Raw genomic sequence first — 21,468 nt, forward strand, 5'->3', positions numbered from 1 at the left:
AAATCATTAAAAATATATTTATTATCTGATTTTTTTATTTTGAATTAAAAATCTAATATTTACTCTTAGCTTTGTAAAGATAAATCATCCGTCCATCCTTCCATCTATCCAAAACACAAATCAAATACTTAATTTTTAAATAAATATATTTTGAAAAAAAGTTTGTAAACAAATTAATCAAAAAGCAAAATTATTATGATAAGTAAAAAAAAAAAGCAATATAAATATAAATATAAATAAGATTAATACTAGAATTATTTTAAAGTTTTTATAAATAATTAAATATTTTGTAATAGCAACTAAATTATTAATATACAAAATATAAGCTTTTCAAAGGAATTTTTAGCATCAAAAATAAAAGTAAATTGATGATGTTTTAATTTAACTATATTGAAATTCAAATTAATAAATATTAATTACATGGTATTTTTTAGAAAAATTTAAAAATATGAAAAATTATGATTAAGCAGAATTATTGTTTTATTTGAATAAGACTAATAAAAATACGTACATAAAAAAATATATTAATACATGAGCTCAAGAGTTTCCATTTTGTAAATAGAAGCTTCCTTTTTTAAATGTTAATAATCTTACTGAAACTTGCTTTTTTGAATGTCAATAATAATAATAAAATTTTCATTAGTCCTAAATCGAGTTTTGTTACCTCTCTGCTTCAATTTTAGATTCTGATGCTTAATTTTCAGAAAAATTAGCAAGTTAGTTGCTCTAATCATTATTTTAAGCACCATAAGATTCGTTTTAGGAATTTTAGTTAGAAATAAGATTCATCTGATTTGTTTTTTGATAATATTAAACCAGCTGTTATTATTCAGCAAAAATCTTGTGTAATTCAGCCAAAAAAATTCTTAGTCTTACGTTTTCATCTCTAAGGATCCTTTTTTATTCTTAATAAAGTTTATATTCTTGTTGACTACCCATTTTTGGAAAAATATTGTTATTTTTTTGTATCAAATCAATTATTAGTAAAATTTTATAATTAATTATTACTTTGATGATGAGCGATATTCACAATTATAAAATATTGGTTTTTTAAATTATTAACAAATTTTATGTGGGTAAATCTCATAATTAAAGAAAGATAATAAAATTTATTGATTCTTATATTTTAGAAGATTAAGCAACTTATTATTACTCTTAATTAACATAATTTAGTTATTTTTTGAGGAAAATTAATTTACTGTTAAAGGCTTTAACATTTTTCTTCTGTTAACTATCCACTGCAAAAATATTGTGAGAAAAGGTAAATTTAAAATAGCGATTCTTATTTTTTATTAATAATTTATATTTTTGATTATGTATTATTTAAAATTTACTTTTGATAGTGATTGATAAATTTTAAAACTAAAAATTATAAAAAAATCCTTTTAATAAATATTATAAATAGGGAATTAATTAGGGGGAGGTGCTGGGGGGTTTTGTTAACTTTGTCAAAGAATTTGTCTTTGATGATTAAAAATTTGTTAAAAAGTTTTTAAAAATGTTGTAAAATATTGCCCTCCAAGTGAAATGCTTGGAGGAAAAAAATTAGGCATGATAGGTCTTGGTTTCGATCCTATTAACCTTAAAACACTCCGATTGTAAAATTTCTCTTCATTTAAGCTTTTAGCTTAGTTCCATTAATATTTAATTAGATAATTTAATTTTGTTTTAAACTATACTCATAAAAATTTAATTAAAAGCATTTTTCTTCCTTTACATATTTTGAGAAAATATTTAGTTTAATAATACAGACCTTAAGTTAAATCATATTAAAATTATTTTTTAAAGCTTTTGAAGTCATTATTTTTAATTTTTTAATTATAAAATTGTTGTATTTAAAAGTAATACTAATTTCATTTTTTACAAATAATTCCCAGTTAATTAATATGAAATCCATCCAATTAAAATATATTCTTTTTTATTATATATTTTTTCTGTAATGGTTTGCTTCTGAAATATATATTTTTACTAAAAGCTGCTTATTTTTTAACTTTAAATAATTAAAAATTAATTTATTTATTATCTTATTATTTGTTTTGAATTAGAAATCTAATATTTATTCTTCACTTTTTAAAGAAAAAACATCAATCCATTCAAAATACAAATCAAGTACTTAATTTTTAAAAAATATATTTTGAAAAATAGTTTGAAAGCAAATTAATAGAATAGGAAAATTATGATTAGGAAAAGTAAAAAATATAGCAATAAAAATTAAATTAATATAGAATTCTTTATTTTATTTATTTAATATTTTATAATAGTAGATGATGTTTTTATTAAAGAATAATTTTTCAAATTGATAAATAATAATTGCATGGTATTTTTTAGAAAACTTTTAAAAAATGTTTAAAATTTAGAAAATAGAACTAAAATTTGGCTGGAATAAGATCACGAAAAATATGTATAAACAAAAACAAATACATGAGAGCAAGAGTTTTAATTGTAAATAATAAATAAATGATTCCTTTTTGAATGTATATAATTACAATTTTTTTCATTAGTTCTAAATCGAGTTTTGATTCCCCTTAGCTTCAATTTTTAGATTTTGATGCTTAATTTTCAGAAAAATTAATTACTTGGTTGTTCTAATCACTGTTTTAAGCATCATAAGATTGATTTTGGGAATTTTACTAAGCAATCAAATTACGTAGTTATTGGAGTTCTTCTTACATCTTGTCTTTTTCAGCAACGATCTGTTAAATATACTAGTCTTTTTCAACAAAAATCTGTTTTTTTTCAGCAAGAATCTGTTAATATTCAGCAAGAATCTGTTAATATTCAGCAAGATCCCGTTTTTTTTCAGCAAGAATTAGTTCATTAAACTAGTTTTATTCAGCAATAATCTTTTATGTTTGAGCAATTGTATGTTGTTTTTCAACAAGAAGCTTGCTATATATGTCAAAAGTCTTTAATAGTCTTTAGTTTTCAGCTTTAAAATCTTTTTTTTAAATATTTTTTTAATATATTTGATCTTCTTGTTTACTTTGCATTTTTGGAAAATATTGTTAATATTGTTATTTTTTTATTTCAAATCAATTATTTGTATAATTTTACATACAATTCCTTGATGATGAGCAAAATTCACTATTATAACGTTATAGTTTTTTAAATTATTAAAAAATTTTAAGAGTATAAACCTCATTATTAAAGTTAAATATTGATATTTAATAGAATCTTATGTTGCATAAGTCTAACCAGCTTAATAGTCTTAATTCCCATCATTTAATTATAGATTTGAGGATAATTCACCTTTCTAATACTGTTCTTCTTTACCCTATCTTGAGCAAAAATATTCTGAGAAAATTTAAAATAGGGATTATTATAGTAGCAAAATTATTAATATAAAAAAAAGAAGTTAATATAATTTTTAGCATCAAAAATAAAAATAAATAGATGATTTTTTAATTAAAGTATAATTCTTTCAAATTAATAAATAATAATTACATGGTATTTTTTAGAAAACTTTAAAAAATAGATAAAATAGAACTAATTTTTGATTAGAATAAGATCAATAAAAATATGTACATAAAAAAACATATTAATACATGAGCGCAAGAGTTTTCATTTTATAAACAATCAATAAATGAAGTTTCGTTTTTTGAATATCAATAATTACAATATTTTTATTAGTTCTAAGTCGAGTTTTGATACCCCTTAGCTTCAATTTTTAGATTCTGATGCTTAATTTTCAGAAAGATTAGCAACTTTGTAGTTCTAATCATTATTTTAAGCACAATAAGATAGATTTCAGGAATTTTACTAAGCAACAAAATTACGCAGTATTTGAATTTCTTCTTCTTTTTCAGCAAGAATTTGTTTCATCTACTAGTCTTTTTCAGCAATAATCTTGATTTATTCGGGTATAGTCTATTTTTTTATATCAAATTAATTATTTATAAAATTTTACTGATAATTCATCTTATGATGATTATGATTTGACTTGCAAATGATCCTACCTATTTAAATTATTAAAAAATTGTAAGTGTGTAAACCTCATTATTAAAGTTATTTAATGAGTTTAATTAGTATATTAAGCTTCAGAAGACTAATCATCTTATTAGTCTTAATTCCCATCATTTAGTTATTCTTCTGAGGAGTTTTCATCTTCAGAAACTTTACTAACAATTTTTTAATTGCTATATTGAATTGAATAAATGTTTTTATTATTGTTAAAAATAAATTAAAAAAATCTAAATAATCTAAAGTTAAATAATATTCATTTAATACAATTTCTTCTAGTATTAATTTATGCTTTTAGCTTAGTTCCAGTAATAATTAAATTAGATAAATTAGTTTTGTTTAATACTACACTCATCAAAATTTAACAAAAATCATTTTTTATTTATTAACATATTTTGAGTAAATATATTATTTAATAATACAGATCTTAAGTTAAAATCATTTTAGAATTATTTTTCAAAGCTTTTTAGTAATAATTTGTATATTTTTAATTAAAAAATTTTTGTATTTAAAAGTAATACAATTTCATTTTTAACAAATAAATCGCCAGTTAATAAATATGCCCAACCAATATATTTTTTTTATTTTAATTTTATTAAATTTCTGTAATGGTTTGATTAAAATTTGATAATTTTACTATTAAAATATATGGATTTACTAAAAACTGCCTATTTTTTAATTTAAATCATTAATAGTTTATTTATTTATTTTCTTATTTTTTGTTTTGAATTAAAAATCTAATATTTACTCTTAGCTTTTTAAAGGTAAATCATCCATTCATCTATCCAAAACGCAAATCAAATACTTATTTTAAAAAATAAATTTAGAAAAATAGTTTGTAAGCAAAATTATGATTAGGATAAATAAAAAATATAAATAAGATTAATACTAGAATTATTATAAAGTTGTTATATAAATAATTAAATATTTTATAATAGCAACTAAATCATTAATATACAGAATATAAGCCTTTCAAAGGAATTTTTATCATCAAAATAATTCTAAATTGATGATGTTTTAATTTAAGTATGATTATATTCAAATTAATAAATAATAATTATATGGTATTATTTAGAATACTTTAAAAGATAATAAAAATTTAGATTAAGTAGAATTAATGTTTTATTTGAATAAAACCAATAAAAATGCATACATAAAAAAACATATTAATATATGAGTGCAAGAGTTTCAATTTTGTAAATAATCAATGACTGAAACTTCCTTTTTTAAATGTCAATAATCTAACTGAAACTTGCTTTTTTGAATGTAATTAAAAATAATAATATTTTCATTAGTTTTGTTACTCGTCAGCTTAAATTTTAGATTCTGATGCTTAATTTTCAGAAAGAGCAATTTAGTTGTTCTAATCATTATTTTAAGCACCACAAGATTAGTTTTAGGAATTTTAGTTAGTAATAAGATTAACCGTATTTGTTATTTGTTCATGTTAAGCTTGGTATTCTTCTTCTTCTTTATTCTTTATTTCAGCAATATTCTTGTTATTTTTAGCAATTGTCTGTTAAACTTCAGCATTAAACTGTAAAAATTCAGCAGCAAATCATTAATTTTTTTCATCAGCAATCTGTTAACATTTGAAATATTAAGCAATAATCTTTTATTATTCAGCAATAATCTTTCTTAGTATTTCGTTTTCAGCTCTAAGGGTCATTTATTATTAATAAAGTTGGTATTCTTGTTGACTTTGCATTTTTGAAAAAATATTGTTATTTTTTTTATATCAAATAAATTATTTGTAAAATTTTATAATTAATTATTCTAATAATAAGAGAAATTCACAATTATAATATCTTTGCTTTTTAAATTATTAATAAATTTAAATTGGGTAAACCCCTTTATTATAGTTAGATCATGACATTTAGTGATTCTTGTATTTAAGAAGATTAAGCACCTTATTATTACACTTAATTCCTACCATTTAGTTATTTTTTGAAGAAAACTAATTCATTTATTGATCCTTTATATTTTAGATCATTAATTATTAATTATTTATTTTGGGTAGTGATTGATCTAAATATTTAGAAATTAAAATATTTTTTTAATGATATTATTAAATTTTTTTCTGTTATGGTTTGTATAAAATTTGATCATTTTACTATTAAAATATATGTATTTACTAATAAATGCCTATTTTTTAACGTTAAATCATTAAAATTTATTTATTTATAATCTTATTTTTTGTTTTGAATAAGAAATCTAATATTTACTCTAATATTTTTAAAGATAAGTAATTCATAAATCAATCCAAAATTCAAATCAAATACTTAATTTTAAAAAAATAAATTTTGAAAAATATTTCGAAAGAAAATTTATAGAAAAGCAAAATTATGATAAAGATATGTAAAAAATAAAACAATATTAATATCAATAAAATTAATACTAGAATTTTTCAAAGTTATAATAAATAATTAAATATTTTATAATCACAATTAAATTATTAATGTACAAAAAAGAAGACTTTCAAAGGAATTTTTAGCATCAAAAATAAAGTAAATTGATGAAGTTTTAATTAAAGTATATTTATATTCAAATTAATAAATAATAATTACATTTTATTTTAAAGAAAACTTTAAAAGATATTAAAAATTTAGATAAAGTAGAATTATTGTTTGAATCGAATAAGATCATTAAAAATAGGTACATACAAAAACATATTAATACTTTAGCTCAATAACTGAAGCTTCCTTTTTTGAATGTCAATAGTCATAATATTTACATTAGTTCTAAATCGAGTTTTGATACCCTTTAGCTTCAATTTTAAGATTCTGTCTATAGAATTTTTTGAAGTAAATTCATCTAAATAGGATCCTGGCTTTTTAAATAATTAAAATACTTTAAGAATATAAAGCTCATTATAAAGTTACATTTTAGCATTTAATAGATTCTTATATTTCAGTAGGCTAAGCACCTTATTATTAGTCTTAATTCCCATCACTTAGTTATTCTTTTGAGGATAATTCAACTATAGAGGTTATAAAATTGTTCTTCTGTTCACTACTCATGAGCAATTATATTCTAAGAAAAGATAAAATAGGTATTTTTATTTTTTATTGATAATTTATTTTTTGATTATTTATTATTTATTATTGAATTTAGACAGTGATCGATTAATTTTAAATCTAAATATTTTTGAAAAAATTCTTTCAATAAATATTATTAATCAAAATTTAAAAGATACACTAAAATTAAGTAAATTCTTGCTTTACCTTTTTAGCTAAGCTAAGTAGAAATAACAAAGTTTAAAAAATAATTAAATTCGATTATATTAAAATAGTAACTCTATCCCAGAATTTTGGAAGAAAAAAAAAATCATCACCAAGGCCATTATTCAAAACTCTCAAAAGTTTAAAAAAATATTAAATTTTCTATTTGAACACTTTTTATAATATACATTTATTTAATGTTTTCAATTTATGAATTATGTTGATTAGTAAATTTACTTACTTATTTATAAAAACTTTTTTCATTTTAAATTAAACCTAATATAGGTATCAAATATAATGCTATCCAGTTCATATATTTTATGAGGATTACAAATATTTTTAAAAAAATCTATAATAAATTTGAATATTTATTTATTAAATATTTAACTAGTTGATGTAAGATAAGGTTACAGAAAAATAATAAATAAAATAATATATATAATAAAAATTATAATTTTAAAATTAAATAATAGTATGAAGGTATTTAAATTTATAATTGACTTAATAAATTAAATTAACTTGCTAAACTAATTAGCTACTTTTCTTAAATATTAATCTTTTTAAGTCAAAAAACTTTAATCATTTTAATTAGTAAATTTCAAAATGGAAACTATAAAGAAATTAAAATCTAGTGACTCAATTGCCTTAATTTTAAGATTCTTCTTGATCGTATGACTTGTAAATAAAGGAGCAATTATTAATAGCTTTGTGTTTTTCCTTAAAACATTTTCGAATAAGTGTATCTATAAAGTATCCATGAGAAATAACACAAACCATTGATTGTTTTTATTTTTGCAGACTTTATTCTTTTAATTTTAATGAATACCTCTTTATGCATTTATTTGTATGCAAAACTCTTCTTACGAAGTTAAAATGATTTTCTAAAGGCTAGTTTTTGTGATACTCCATTAAATTCATAATAGTGGTTGTATCAGCCATATGTCTCTATATTTTATTGAATTATTATTATACTTCTTCTTCGCCATTAATTTCTTAATCACTATCTGATGAAGATGATGCAGGCATTTTTAAAAGTTATTCATCAATAATGTTTGCCTGCCAATTATGCTAGTAGAAATACCTGCAATTAAAGGATATTCCATCTTTCTAATAACTAGTTTTAATGAAATCAATGAACTTATTTGAGTCAAATATATCAGAGACTTTTGTTAGCTGTTCTGAAATTTATGGCTAAACAATAAATTGTATTTTTCTTTTGTTTGGATGGTTCCTAAATAATTCTACGCAAGTTTATAAAGTCCTTTGCATCGGCGAAACATATACAGTTTATATTCTCAATTTATGAAGCTGAGGAGCTTTATTTTTACACTATATTATTCCATAAGGATGTAAAGGTGTATCTACAAATTCTTAAGAGTTGCTAAACATTTTATCCTTAATTAATTATTTTAATTTCTTGCTATTAATAGTTTATGAATTTATGTATTTGTCAACGAAATAGTTGTGAAAAGAGTAAGCATGTCTTATAAAAATAACATTCCCATCATCGCTAGTGAACTAATCATATGGATTTAAACTAATACCCAGCTGTTACACTTCACTTTCATCAAAAACAAAATTTTTATGTAATTCCCTAATTTTTAGCTCGCTAGGAGTATTTTGGTATAATAATGATTATGTAAGCAAAAATCTAAGCTATTCTTCATTTATTTAATCCTCTTCACTTAGCTCTTGCTAGTTCTTTTCCTCTTAAATGCTTTTATTATTTTATTTTATTTGATCCTGTGAAAATTTATAGAATGGCTAGCTACTTAGCGTTTTAGAATTTAAAATAAATCTTTTGGCTAACTTTGATATCATTTGATTGCTTTATTTAGTGGTTTTAATATTATTGAATGAAATCAATACCAATTTCTTTTATATCAATATTTAATATTTTTTAGAAACTTCTATAAATTAAAAAAAAAATTAATAGTAACTAACTAATAATTCAACTTCTACAATTTAGTACCTATCTCATATTCTATTATTTTTTCTATTAAGCCATACTTTTGCTACTACTTGAAGATTTAAATAAATTAACTTGAGTTTGTGATTTTATAGGAGTCTTTATTTTAAGATTTATAAAAAATTATTTTACAAAATCAATGAATTTTATATGTTAATTTTTTCTATAAAAATAAAAGACAAGTTAAATTCTCAAAAAATATCATAAATAAATTCAAACAATTCAAATATGTAAATTTTAATTAGAAATAGAAAATGTTTTTTTAAAATAAAAGTGGTTATTTGATTTTTAGATTGATTACATTATATATATTATTAAATAAAATTTTTAAATTGAATAAATTGAGTAAATTTATATAATTATTTGCTTTTTATATTAGTCAGTCTTCTGTAAGAGACCTAGAATTTTGTTGCTAAACTTAATTTTGTTTTTGCTTCACCTTATAAGAGTGAATTTTAATATTTGAGTTACTTAAACTCCAAATATTAATTGTCTTTTCTTAAGCTACTTCTAACAAAAGCTATCCATTCTTTTTTTCTTGCTATTTTTTAAGCTTTCTCTGTAAAAGTTTTTATTATATTTTCTTTAAAAAATCAAAAGTGCTGATTAAGAAGCGTATAAAAAAAAGAATTAAACTTAATGCTAAACATCCAATAAGCATGAAAAATAGTATAAAGCTAAGCTTTTCTAATTTTTTAAGTTCATCATTTTCTATTATTGATTTTTGCATCATGTTGATCCAATTATTGCAAGTTACAGCTAAAACTATAAATGTTACTCCCACAAAAAATTCTTAAAATATTTTGTAATATGTAATAACTTTATACTTGAAGAATCTATAAAAAAGAATGTAAAAGCCATGCAAAAAGAATGCAGCAGAAATAATAGATGAGCACATTACAGGATTAGAAAATGTGGTCAGGAATATAATTATCACAAAATATTTCTTCATATAGCTAACTAAAATATAAGATTTACTTCCTTTCGCCTAAAAATTTATATTTTCAAGAAAATTTGGTATATTGAGCTCAATATATTTGTTGTCTTTTTTGAACATCACAAATGCCATTAATATCATAAAAAATAAATGTATAAATGCTTGAAATATAGCTAATCCCCTAGAGTTTTAAAATTGCATAGAAAAATAAATACTGAAAATCGTAGCAGTTAGGTATCCTTGATTTAAGTTAGACATAACGTTTAGAAGTGTATTTACTATCAATATTGTGTATTGCTTTCCTTTCATAATAGCTCTTGCAAATAAATTTAAAAATATTAAAACTGAAGAAATTACAAGCGATAAATGTGCAAATATGAAATTAGAATATAAATTTTATTTCAGCCCAAGTTGATGAAGATATTTTGTTTGGTGAGAGTATTTGTTTTCACTATTATCTTTCTTATCTTCTTAGTTTTCTGATTAACTTTCAATGGTATAACTTAATTCTTAATTTGAAGGTATATCTTAAAAGATAAAAGAAGCTCCTAAGAGGGAATAAGTAAATATTTAAGGAGGAATACTTTCCTTTAATATAACGATTGGTCCCAAAACTTGAATAAAATTAGATAAAATGCAAAGTATTTAAAAATTTTTTAAGACCAGCATAACATTTTTTGTTGAAGGATCTTCTGGCACGAATGTTTGAGACATATTGCTTATTGACTCATCTCTTTCTTATGAAGATTTATTATTTTTGTTATATTCTTCAGTTGTTAGAACTGTATTTAAGAGTTTTAACAAATTAACTTTTTTATTGAGAGTTATTTATATTTCGTTTATTTTTCTGTTCTAATTTACAGATATTTCAAAGTAAATTTTATTATTAACGATTTTTTTATCTTTTATAAAATAATCCTAGTCCACTTTCATGGTTTTTGGGTCTATTAAGATAGCTAAATCTTCTAGCTCATCAGAAAATGGGTCTCTATTAAGAATTATTGTTAATAAATTACTATCATTTTAAACTGACAACTAAACAGATACTATTTTTAATATGGGAACACATGTTTTCTCTTTAATTCTAATTACATAGCCAGGTTTGCATTTGCACTAGGGATAAGGACCAGAATCATCTTCTTACAAACCTTCTCCATCACCACATTTCTCTATACATCTTCCTTACCAGCTGTAAAATTACTTTTAGCATATCTAACATGAAGATTAATCAAGGCATGTTTTACAATTTCTATTGCATTAAACACATACTTTTTATTTGTTGCAAAAATATCCATCAACCATGTCTTTTGAGCAGAAAATAAGTTTTGTTTAATTTTATTTTAAATCTATTTCTTACTAGATATTAAAATAATCTGAGCTCTAAGCACATTCGCACTACTGGCTAATATTATTAAACTTCAAATTATTTCCTAAATCTTTACAATCAGATATGCAAGCATTAAGCTCGCTCTGCAACAAATAACCATTTTTGCATCTAATGCACTTAGCTTTTAATTAATACTATCCACTTACTGAATCTTTTTCGCAATTATTTTTATGATCTTAACAATTATCAACTAACTTAAACTTATCTTCGTTCGGACATCTTACACAGCTTCTATCTTTGTCTAGAATATAATAACCATCAAAACACGTTAAACATTAATTTTTTTGAGAACCATCACAAGTTAAACATTCTGAATTACATTTAGAACATTTTGTCCCTTCTATGAAATACCCTTCATTAATATCACATTTTTCACAAATTTATTAACCTGCTTTATTTATTTTCAAACTTAATCCTTATTGACATTAGGTACATTCACTAATGTCTGGTCCTGTGCATTACTAGCAATTAATAGCACAAGGAAGGCATTACTTATTATCCATATCTACATAAAACCCATTATTAGTATCACATTTCACACATTCACCTTTTAAATTTTTAGTTAAATCCCCAAAGCATTCTAAGCAATCGGTTTCATTAGGACCAGAGCATGTTTAGCATTTAGGATTACATTTTAAACATTACCCATTATTTATATATTTTCTATCTTAAATATCACAAAAATTACAGATTTTTGTATTTCCATCAAAGTAAAAACCAGAGGCACAGCTAGTGCATCCATTTAGATCACAGCCATTACATTTATCATCACACTTTAAACAGTTTAAATTATCTTTTCTATAATTTCCTGAGCAATTTCCACATGTACCATCTGAATATTTATATAAACCATTCTTTATATCACAAGTTAAGCAATTGTTTGTGAGAGGACCATCACATGTTAAGCAGCTTGGGTTGCATTTTTTACAAAATTAATCTCCATTGTCTACATAATTATTTTGAAGGCAAGTATCACATTTTACATCAACACCGTTTGCTTATAAAATAAGGTATGTATTTTTAACACATTTTTTACAAATTGTTTTGTTATCACAAACTTAACAATTTGCATCACACTTTTCACATTTATAAACTGTGTCATAATATGAAAAATATCCATTATTTAAATCGCAACTAGTTAAACATTATTATTTTTCATCAATATATATTGGACTAGAATTATTAACTTTGCAAACCTAGCAGGTAGATTCATTGTCACATACACTACAATTTTCAATGCATTCTTTGCAATTCCCTAAACTGTCTTTGAAGTACCCGTCTCCACAAATAATACATTTTTTCTTACCATCTTATAATGTTAATAAATTAAATCCATCAAAGCAAGTTTCACATTCAGTATCTAATTCTCCTGAGCAGGTTTAGCATGATGTATCACATCTTTTGCAAATCTTATCATCTGATATATAATAAGAATTACTGGTTGTAGGACAGGAAATGCACTAAGTTAGAGCTTCATCTCTTACTAAAGAACTTATACATTCCTCACATTTTAAAGTAGATGCTTATAATGAACATTTTTAGCAGTTAGAAGGACATTTTAAACATTCTGAAGAGTTTTTATAATATCCATTTTCAATACATTATGTACAACTATTATCATCCTTTTTTAGAAATTTACCATTTAGACAACTTAAACACTGATTAGGATCTGAAGGACTTTTACAAGTCTTACAGGAAGGATCACAAGGTAAGCAATCACCACCCATTTATATATATTAATCTAAGCTTGAACATTCAACACATGTCTTCTATCCAGATTTGTTAGTTAAGAAACTATAAGACTCTACACACTTTAAACAACTAAACTCATCAATATCAGAGCACATTTCACAGCTTGCATGACAATTTTTACACTCCTTATTCAAAAGTACTTATTTATCAGGGCATGGTTAAGGACAGGATTTATCTTATAATTAAATACTTGGTGGACAACTCAAACAATTATTTTGGCTAAGTCCATCACATGTTAGACATGTTTTATCGCATTTTTTACAAGATTTAGAAACATCATCCCCAAAATATCCCACTGGACAAGTCTAACAGAGAGAGTCATTAAATATATACTTTCCAGTAGGACAAGTTTCACATTTCGTTAACTATTTACAAGTTGAGCATGAAGGATCGCAAGGTTAACAAACATTATTTGAAGGAAAAGTTTTATCAGGACAATTTTCTACACACATGTTTTATGAATTTAAATTTAAAGACCCTGTACAGCTTAAACAATTATTATCATTACTCCCATTACAAGTTTTACAGCTACTATGGCATTACAGACAAAGATTGTTACTTTTATAAAATCCATCTTCATTACATTAGACACAAGTATTTTATTTTAGATACATATTACTTTAGCAGGCTGTACAAAAGTTAGCATTTCCTTAACACTACAAGCAATTATTATTACAGTTTTAGCAGAGTTGATTTGAATCTAAAAATTAAGAATTGTTTGTTTTACATACTTAACATATTTTATCTGTACCTTACTAAAAGAAATATAAACCATCAACGCAAGTTTTACAGGAAGTATTTTTATCATCAGAGCAAGTCTTGCATGTGGGATGGCAATTATAGCAATCAGATAAATTTGCATATTAGCCTGAGCTTATATTACATTATACACATTTAAATTTTGATCCATCTGTTGGGTTCATTCTTAAGAATGAAGATTTACAGCTTGTACAAGAATTTTCCGCGCCATCAATGCAGGTCAAACAGGTAGCAAAGCATGGTTAACAGCGATTAGTCTTGGTATCAATATAATAGCCATTTTATGTTTAGCATTCATTACATGTATTATCAGGATAAAGAAATTTATTTGCAGGGCAACTAAGGCAACTATTTTTAGCAGAATTAGAACAAGTTTAACAAGAGGGATCACATGGAAGACACTTCTTTTGATTTTTATCTTGATAATATTAAGTATCTGTGCACTGAGAACAAGTTCCATCAATTTTCAAATATAAATTTGTTCCACATGATAGGCAATTATTTGAGTTATCTCCATTACACGATTTACATTAATTATTACATGGTTTGCATATACCAGAGGAATTAATATAATATCCATTATTTGTATCACATGTTTAACATGTTTTATCATCTCTTAAATATTTATCTTAATAGCAAGATATGCAATTATTTGATTTAGATCCTTAGCATGTTTTACAAGAAGAATCACATTTTTAGCATTTTTTTGAACTATCTAAAAAGTACCCATTTTCAGTGTCGCACCTAATGCACTAATTATTTTAAAGAGTTGAGTCAGATCTACAACTTTTACAGTTTTTACTTGATGAATCACAAGTTAAACATGAAGAGTCACAAGCAGTGCAAATCTTTTTGGATGATACAAAAAAACCATTTTTAGTATCACAAATAACGCATTAATTTTATTAGTCAAGAACTTTAGAATCTTTGCATTTAGTGCAAGATGTACTAGATCCTTAACAATCTTCACAATTTTTATCACATTTACTACACTTAAAATTATCAAGGTAGTATCCTTCATCACAATCTTTACATTTATTACTATTATTGTCTTAACAATCATTGCAATTGCTTACATAACAGTTAAGAATTCTAAATTATTATTTTTTCTAAATTTAGTATTAATTTTTTAAATAATTTTCTGGTGTTTTTGGGCAATCAAGTGACTCCTAAACTAAAGTAAATTAGAAAGAAGTCGGAAAATCATGCGATTAATTTTTATTTATCAAGGAATTATAAATTCTGATATTTTTAAAAAATAAAAAATTAGTTTATTAGTAAAATATCTTCATTTTTAAAAATTTGATTATCATAAAAGAATTAAATAAAATGTTCATTTACTTTATGTACTGATAAAAATTTTATTTTAAGACCTTTTCTTTGAGAGAGAATTTAAATTTTATTTGAATCCATCTTTAATTATTCAAATAATTAGGGCAATTTAGTATCTTAATTTGATAACTGTTATTATTTTTCATTTATTCTACAGTATTTATCTTACTTTGAAAAGAGCCAACTAAATAATCAATTTCTCTTTTTAAAAAATAAATGTGCTTATATTTTTGATTCGCTATTAAAAATATTTACATTTGATTCTAAATATATGGATCAAGCTCAACAACCACCATTTGTACATTATCTAATGCATCATCTAGCTCAATTTTAATCATAAAAGCATTACTTTCTAAATCAATATCTAGCTGATACGAAGTTATGACTTTATTTTCCATGTCTGATTTAATATTTTTTTCATCTGATTAAAGCTCGAAATAATTTTTAGCACATGTACATGTTTAAATAAATCCAATCAAAAGACAAATAAATCCTTTTGAAGTAAATAATTATATTATATATTTTTATAGACATAGAATTATTTAAAAAAATTACTTATAATTTAAAATTTATTTGTAATCATTCAACAAACAACTCTAGTTATCTCAGATTTTCTCTAACTTTTTTGTTATGAAAATTAGCTCAATTAATGTTTTTCTGTGAATTTACAATTATAAATTAAAGCGACTGGATAAAATGATGTTATCATGTTAAGAAGAAGTAATTATTTATTTGAATTTTACTTTAATTGTTTGTGGTTTTTTATTAATCAAATCGATTAAAAATATCACAATTACGATTTGACATTAATTATCCAAATCATATTAAAAGAAATTAAGAATAACAATATATTAGCTTACAGAAATATATTTTTAATATTTCCATACAACTTAAAGATACAAAATTTATATATAAACAAGAATATTTATCTTTTGATTTTATTTATCTATTTTAGGGATCAAAAAATTAAAGTTTTTATGGTTAAATCGTAGAATAAAACCATTAACACGAAGTATTTCTTTAAGATTAATAAAATTTATCTTTTGCTTGAAGTTATTTACTGAAATCAATTATTTGTAAGCTGCGATCAATTTTTTTGTCTCTAATTAATAAAAGAAATTTTTTTCACTTGTTGTTTTTCTTAATATTTTCCAATAATTTTAAAAAGAAATTCTATTTAATTTTCTTATTATTCCTAATTTATATTTTAAAAAAACCTTATTTAAATTAGTATTAGCTACGATAAGATTAATTTTGAGCTTTTTAACTGCAACCATACTAAAACGTGTAATTGTACATTAATATAAATTTTATTAAAACTTCAAATTATAATAAAATCTGTTATTTTTTACCACTAAAAATAAGTAAAAGAATAATTAACAAAATAAAGGGAAAATTTTTTTTAAACTTAATTATTTTCTTTATTAAAGTAGAAGATTAGAAACAAGAGTATAGGCTGCAAATTCATTATTAACTATTGTCTCTAATCAATATTTTTTTAATGAGATTGCTATTTTGACTTTAAAATGAAAATCAATAATTAAAGCCTCATAAAATAAATTTTTTTAACTTTTTGTTTTTCTAAATATTTTCTAATAATTATAATAAGAAATATTATTTAATTTTCTTATTTATATTTTAAAAAACCTTATTTAAAAAAGTATTAACTACAATAATATTAAATATAGAGCATTCAAACTGCAACAATACTATTATTTGTAATTGAACATATATATCAATTTTATTAAAACTTTGAATAATAGTAAAATATGTTATTTTTAACCACTGAAAATAAGTAAAAGAATAATTAATTAACAAAATAAAGGGAAAATTTTTTTTAAACTTAATTATTTCCTTTATTAAAATAGAAGATAGAAACAAGATTATAGGCAGCAAATTAATTAAATAAGTATTATCTCTAATCAATATTTTTTAATAGGATTGTAATTTTACTTTGAAAATACTCATAATCAAAATTAAATAATATAAACTAGATAAAATATAATTTTATTGAATAATAAATAATAAATATGATTTAATATTTTATTTTTTTTTTAATGAAAATTAAAATAAACTAATTCTATTGAAATTTAATTAGATCTAAAAACTGAACTAGCAAAACAGCTATTTGATTAATTTTCATACTTAGTTAAATATTTCTTATAATTATATGAAATTATAAACACTTTAAAGTGCCATTGATTTAAAATTTTAAATTAGATTATGTTTTAGATTTTTCAAAAATGTTTGGGTTAGATTAAAAATTACATACTATTAAAAATGTTATAAACTTAGGTCTAATGAAATAAAAATCCTTAAAGATAGAACTTATTATTTAATAAATTAAAATAAATAAAATCCTATATTTTATGACAATTAAAACTTCAACAAGCAGTGACTATAAATATGAACAGACTATAAATTAATAAATAGTACACTATTTAATAAACTTTCTAAAATTGCAGAAAATAGCAAATTAGTGTGGACTTAACTTTTGAGAAATTATTATCCTTTTAATATAATAAACTTAACTAATTAATAATTTTATTTTAATATACAAAGATATTTTAATAATTTTTTTATTAAAAGAAATATAATTATTTTTTATTTTACTAATTTTGATAATTTTATTATTGCTTAAATTCATTTTAAAAGATTATTTTTTAAAAAATAAAAATAAAAAATAAAATATTTAAATTATCATTTTATCTTAAAAAATAATAATTTAATTCACAAATTTTCCAATTGTAAAATTTATTGTATAATTATATATATAATAGCTTTTATTTCAAAATTTATCAGATTTTGATTGAAATTTCAAGCGATCCTTCATTATTAATTTAAAATTTTTTTGTAAATCTTTTATTATTAATTTAAATTTTAGGTGGGAGATCACATAAAACAAACTGAACTCTATAAAAAGAATAATTTAAATATAATAATAATAAATCTAACAAACACCTAATAAAATAAAAATCAAAACAAACATAAAAATGATTCACTTTAGTAACGATACATTCTAATAAAATAATTACCAAAAAATAAAAAAATCAATAACTTAAAGGTTTTAAATTATTTTTCAGAGAGTTGAATAGAAAAATAATATTATTAAAGAGAGGATACTTAACACTTTTACTAAAAAAATTTAGGAATCAGCTTCTAATAATGACTCAATCATAAAAATGAAAAATTTAATTGAAAAATAAGAATCATAAATAATAAGATTTACTGCTAACAAATCTTTTAATTTCTTATATAGAGATGTGCTTTAGGAAAGGTTTGACAAAAATGTTGAATAAGATGGCTTTTAATAGACTTTGGCTTGTAATATGGCTTCTGGTGGAATATCAGGAATGCTTTCTTACATAATAACTTATCCTATATAAAAAATAATAGATTTTTCTAAAAGTGTTCAAACAAATCCTGCTAACTAAGATGAAAACAAAGAGCGTTTGCAAAATCAAATCGAAGAATTTCAAAGAAAGAAAATGTTTAAAATGACTTTCTTTTTCTACTCAGGACTCTATTTTGGCTTTTACGATACACTGTAACAAATATTTCCTGTTAAAGAGAAAAGAGATTTTAGATTAAGAGGTTGGGAAGCACTATTGCTAGCTAAATTTGTTTCTTATCCTGGAGAATTTATTGCAAAAAAAATAAAAGCTTACAAAGATTAAGAGTCTAAATATAATAGTCACCATAGTGAGAATTTGAGGTAGCTAATAGAAAAAGAAGGCTGCAGGGTAATATCTAGAAGTCCTTTATCCTTTTTGACAAGATTGCTATCCAATTTTGCTGCTATTACAGGATATGACTTTTTACTATTTGGGGTCAAAGAATAAGACCCTTTTATAAACAGTTATTGAAATTAATTAATCATAATTATCTACATAGCTCAATACTTTTTATTTATTATATATTTTAAAAATTTCTGTTTATTTCTATATTAATGTATTTGAATTACAATATTTTAAAAGTGATACTTAAAATTTTATGATATTTATGTGATAAAATAGAAAGCTAATTTTCATAAACAAAAAAAAATGTTTGAAAATGCACAAATTATTCATCTAAATATTAACTTTTTCATTCAATTGAAAATTTGAGTGCAATGAAAATTTCTTATTTTTACTTTTAAAAGAGCAAAGGATTGAAAGAAGTTTTTAGAATGAGAAAGAATGTTTGAGAAAAAAAAATTAGAATTTTCTAAAATTTTAAATATTAGTCTATAATATAACTCAAAAATCAATTAAATTATTAGTCTATTATCTTCTTTTACCATTGAAATTCAATAAGATAATAAATAATCTTAATTTTTAATTTTTATTGAATAGAAACTTTTTTAGCAAAGCTAGGTACTCTAGGCTTCTTATAATTAAAAACAAAATTCATATAAGGATATAAAATATTTTTTTTATAAGTATTAGATAAAAAATATCATTCTTTTATAAATTTATGTTTAAATAAAATTGCTAAAATTTTTTTGTTTTTTGCTATAGAAAGAAAAATCTTCTAAATTTAAATATCAGATAGATCAAATAACATTAAAAATTTTTTGCTTTAATATTAGATATTAAGTTTTTTTTAAAATGTTTTAAATTCCTAAAAGGTACTTTTGTAAAATAAATTAAAATACTAATTATTTGATTAAAAAATATTATTTATTTTTTATTTCTATAATTTACACTTTATTCTCTTTATTTATATTTTAGAGCAGAAAAAATGATATTAATTAAAAATTTTTTTACCTTTATTAGATAAAATTAACGTTTAAAGTATTTTATAGGTTATTTTATAGATAAATTTTATTTACAGATATTAATAATAGTATATCCTTTTTATTCTATTTAAAAAGTAAAAAAGCTATATTCTTTAGAATAGTCACAAAATATCTTACTATTCTTAAGAAATTTCAAATTTATGTAGGTTTCTTAAAAATTAAAATAGAAAGTTGTGAAATTTCTGGTTTTTTTGTTAGTTCTATTTTAATAAATTAATTTAAAAAGTTAGAAAGAATTTTCATTTTTTAAGATAACAAATTAATAATAAAATATATTACAATAAATAATAAATAAAACTTTAAATTTTTTTATCTATAATGAACAAATAACAAAATTAGTAAGTCTATGATTTTTTCGTTGACTTTATGACTGGAGGTATATCTGCATCTATATCAAAAACTATAGCTTCTCCAATAGAAGTTGTCAAAATGAGAATTCAGTTGATGGATGAAATGGTTAAATAAGGTAAACTAGACAAAGCCTATAACAATATCTATGATTGTTCTAAATAGATTTACTAAAAAGAAGGAATAGCTGGCTTCTGGAAGGGAAATTACACTAATATTGTAAGATACTTTCCTACTTAGGCTTTTAACTTTGCTTTTAAGGACAAATTCAAGAAGATGTTTAATAAAAACAAAGAAAAGGATGGGTATTATCAATGGCTAGCTGCTAACATGGCTTCAGGTGGATTAGCTGGCTCAGCTTCCCTCGCAATTACATATTCTTTAGATTATGCTAGAACTAAGCTAACTAATGATACTAAAAACCCTAAAAATGGGAATAAGCAATACTCAGGACTTATTGATGTCTATAGACAAACTTTAAAAACTGATGGTTTTGTAGGTTTGTATAGAGGTTTTGTCATTTCATGCCTTGGGATAGTAATTTACAGAGGACTTTACTTTGGATTGTATGATTCTATTAAACCAATGCTTCCAGAAAAGTATAAAAATGATTTCAAATCAAATTTTGCTTTAGGATGGGTGGTAACCATATTAGCTGGTTTAAGTTCTTATCCTATTGATACTATAAGAAGAAGAATGATGATGACATCTGGCACTCTGATAAAATATAGAGGTTCTTTAGACTGTGCAAAATAAATTTATCTGAATGAAGGCATGAAATCTTTCTTCAAAGGAGCTGGAGCTAATGTTATTAGAGGAATAGCCAGTGCTGGTGCCATCTCAGGCTACGATTAAATATAAAGACTACTTGGTATTTAACAAAGTACTTCTTCATCAGTTTACTGAAAAATTTAGTTCGATTATAAAAATACAATACTATTAATCCTCATAATATCTCACCAAAATAAAAAAAATTCACTAAAAAACAATTTTTTTCAGAAAAAATTCTATATTCTACCAAAT

The 21,468-nt window shown here is 22.1% G+C and overlaps 8 protein-coding genes across 8 annotated transcripts; 2 read left to right on the plus strand and 6 right to left on the minus strand. All coding sequences in view use genetic code 6, as the record gives it.

Moving 5' to 3' along the window:
• Positions 1-636: 636 nt before the first annotated feature.
• Positions 637-939, minus strand: TTHERM_00037540 (hypothetical protein; the record flags this gene model as incomplete). Its single annotated transcript, XM_972061.2, has 1 exon — positions 637-939. One exon carries the CDS (start codon positions 937-939, stop codon positions 637-639), a length of 303 nt encoding a protein of 100 aa, XP_977154.2.
• A 1,699-nt stretch (positions 940-2,638) lies between these two features.
• Positions 2,639-3,142, minus strand: TTHERM_000037588 (hypothetical protein; the record flags this gene model as incomplete). Its single annotated transcript, XM_012797160.1, has 1 exon — positions 2,639-3,142. The coding sequence occupies one exon, from the start codon at positions 3,140-3,142 to the stop codon at positions 2,639-2,641; it is 504 nt and encodes a 167-aa protein (XP_012652614.1).
• A 2,051-nt stretch (positions 3,143-5,193) lies between these two features.
• TTHERM_000037589 (hypothetical protein) lies at positions 5,194-5,535 on the minus strand (the record flags this gene model as incomplete). Its single annotated transcript, XM_012797161.1, has 1 exon — positions 5,194-5,535. One exon carries the CDS (start codon positions 5,533-5,535, stop codon positions 5,194-5,196), a length of 342 nt encoding a protein of 113 aa, XP_012652615.1.
• Positions 5,536-6,367: 832 nt separating this feature from the next.
• On the minus strand, positions 6,368-6,980 carry TTHERM_00037590 (hypothetical protein; the record flags this gene model as incomplete). The annotated part of the gene is made up of 2 exons (XM_972066.2): positions 6,368-6,790; positions 6,843-6,980. 2 exons carry the CDS (start codon positions 6,978-6,980, stop codon positions 6,368-6,370), a joined length of 561 nt encoding a protein of 186 aa, XP_977159.2.
• An 837-nt stretch (positions 6,981-7,817) lies between these two features.
• Positions 7,818-9,080, minus strand: TTHERM_00037600 (histidine phosphatase family (branch protein 1); the record flags this gene model as incomplete). Its single annotated transcript, XM_972067.2, has 1 exon — positions 7,818-9,080. Exon 1 carries the CDS (start codon positions 9,000-9,002, stop codon positions 7,818-7,820), a length of 1,185 nt encoding a protein of 394 aa, XP_977160.1. The 5' UTR covers positions 9,003-9,080.
• Positions 9,081-9,529: 449 nt separating this feature from the next.
• On the minus strand, positions 9,530-15,715 carry TTHERM_00037610 (zinc finger lsd1 subclass family protein; the record flags this gene model as incomplete). The annotated part of the gene is made up of 2 exons (XM_972068.2): positions 9,530-15,227; positions 15,573-15,715. The coding sequence occupies 2 exons, from the start codon at positions 15,713-15,715 to the stop codon at positions 9,530-9,532; spliced, it is 5,841 nt and encodes a 1,946-aa protein (XP_977161.2).
• A 2,433-nt stretch (positions 15,716-18,148) lies between these two features.
• TTHERM_00037630 (ADP/ATP carrier protein) lies at positions 18,149-19,331 on the plus strand. Its single transcript, XM_972070.3, has one exon. It carries the CDS (start codon positions 18,311-18,313, stop codon positions 19,181-19,183), a length of 873 nt encoding a protein of 290 aa, XP_977163.2. The 5' UTR covers positions 18,149-18,310; the 3' UTR covers positions 19,184-19,331.
• Positions 19,332-20,415: 1,084 nt separating this feature from the next.
• TTHERM_00037640 (hydrogenosomal ATP/ADP carrier protein) lies at positions 20,416-21,351 on the plus strand (the record flags this gene model as incomplete). The annotated part of the gene is made up of 1 exon (XM_972071.2): positions 20,416-21,351. The coding sequence occupies one exon, from the start codon at positions 20,416-20,418 to the stop codon at positions 21,349-21,351; it is 936 nt and encodes a 311-aa protein (XP_977164.1).
• Between the last annotated feature and the right edge of the window lie 117 nt (positions 21,352-21,468).

This window comes from Tetrahymena thermophila (genome assembly GCF_000189635.1).
Source record: "Tetrahymena thermophila SB210 genomic scaffold scf_8254667, whole genome shotgun sequence".
NCBI classification, from domain to species: Eukaryota; Ciliophora; class Oligohymenophorea; order Hymenostomatida; family Tetrahymenidae; genus Tetrahymena; species Tetrahymena thermophila.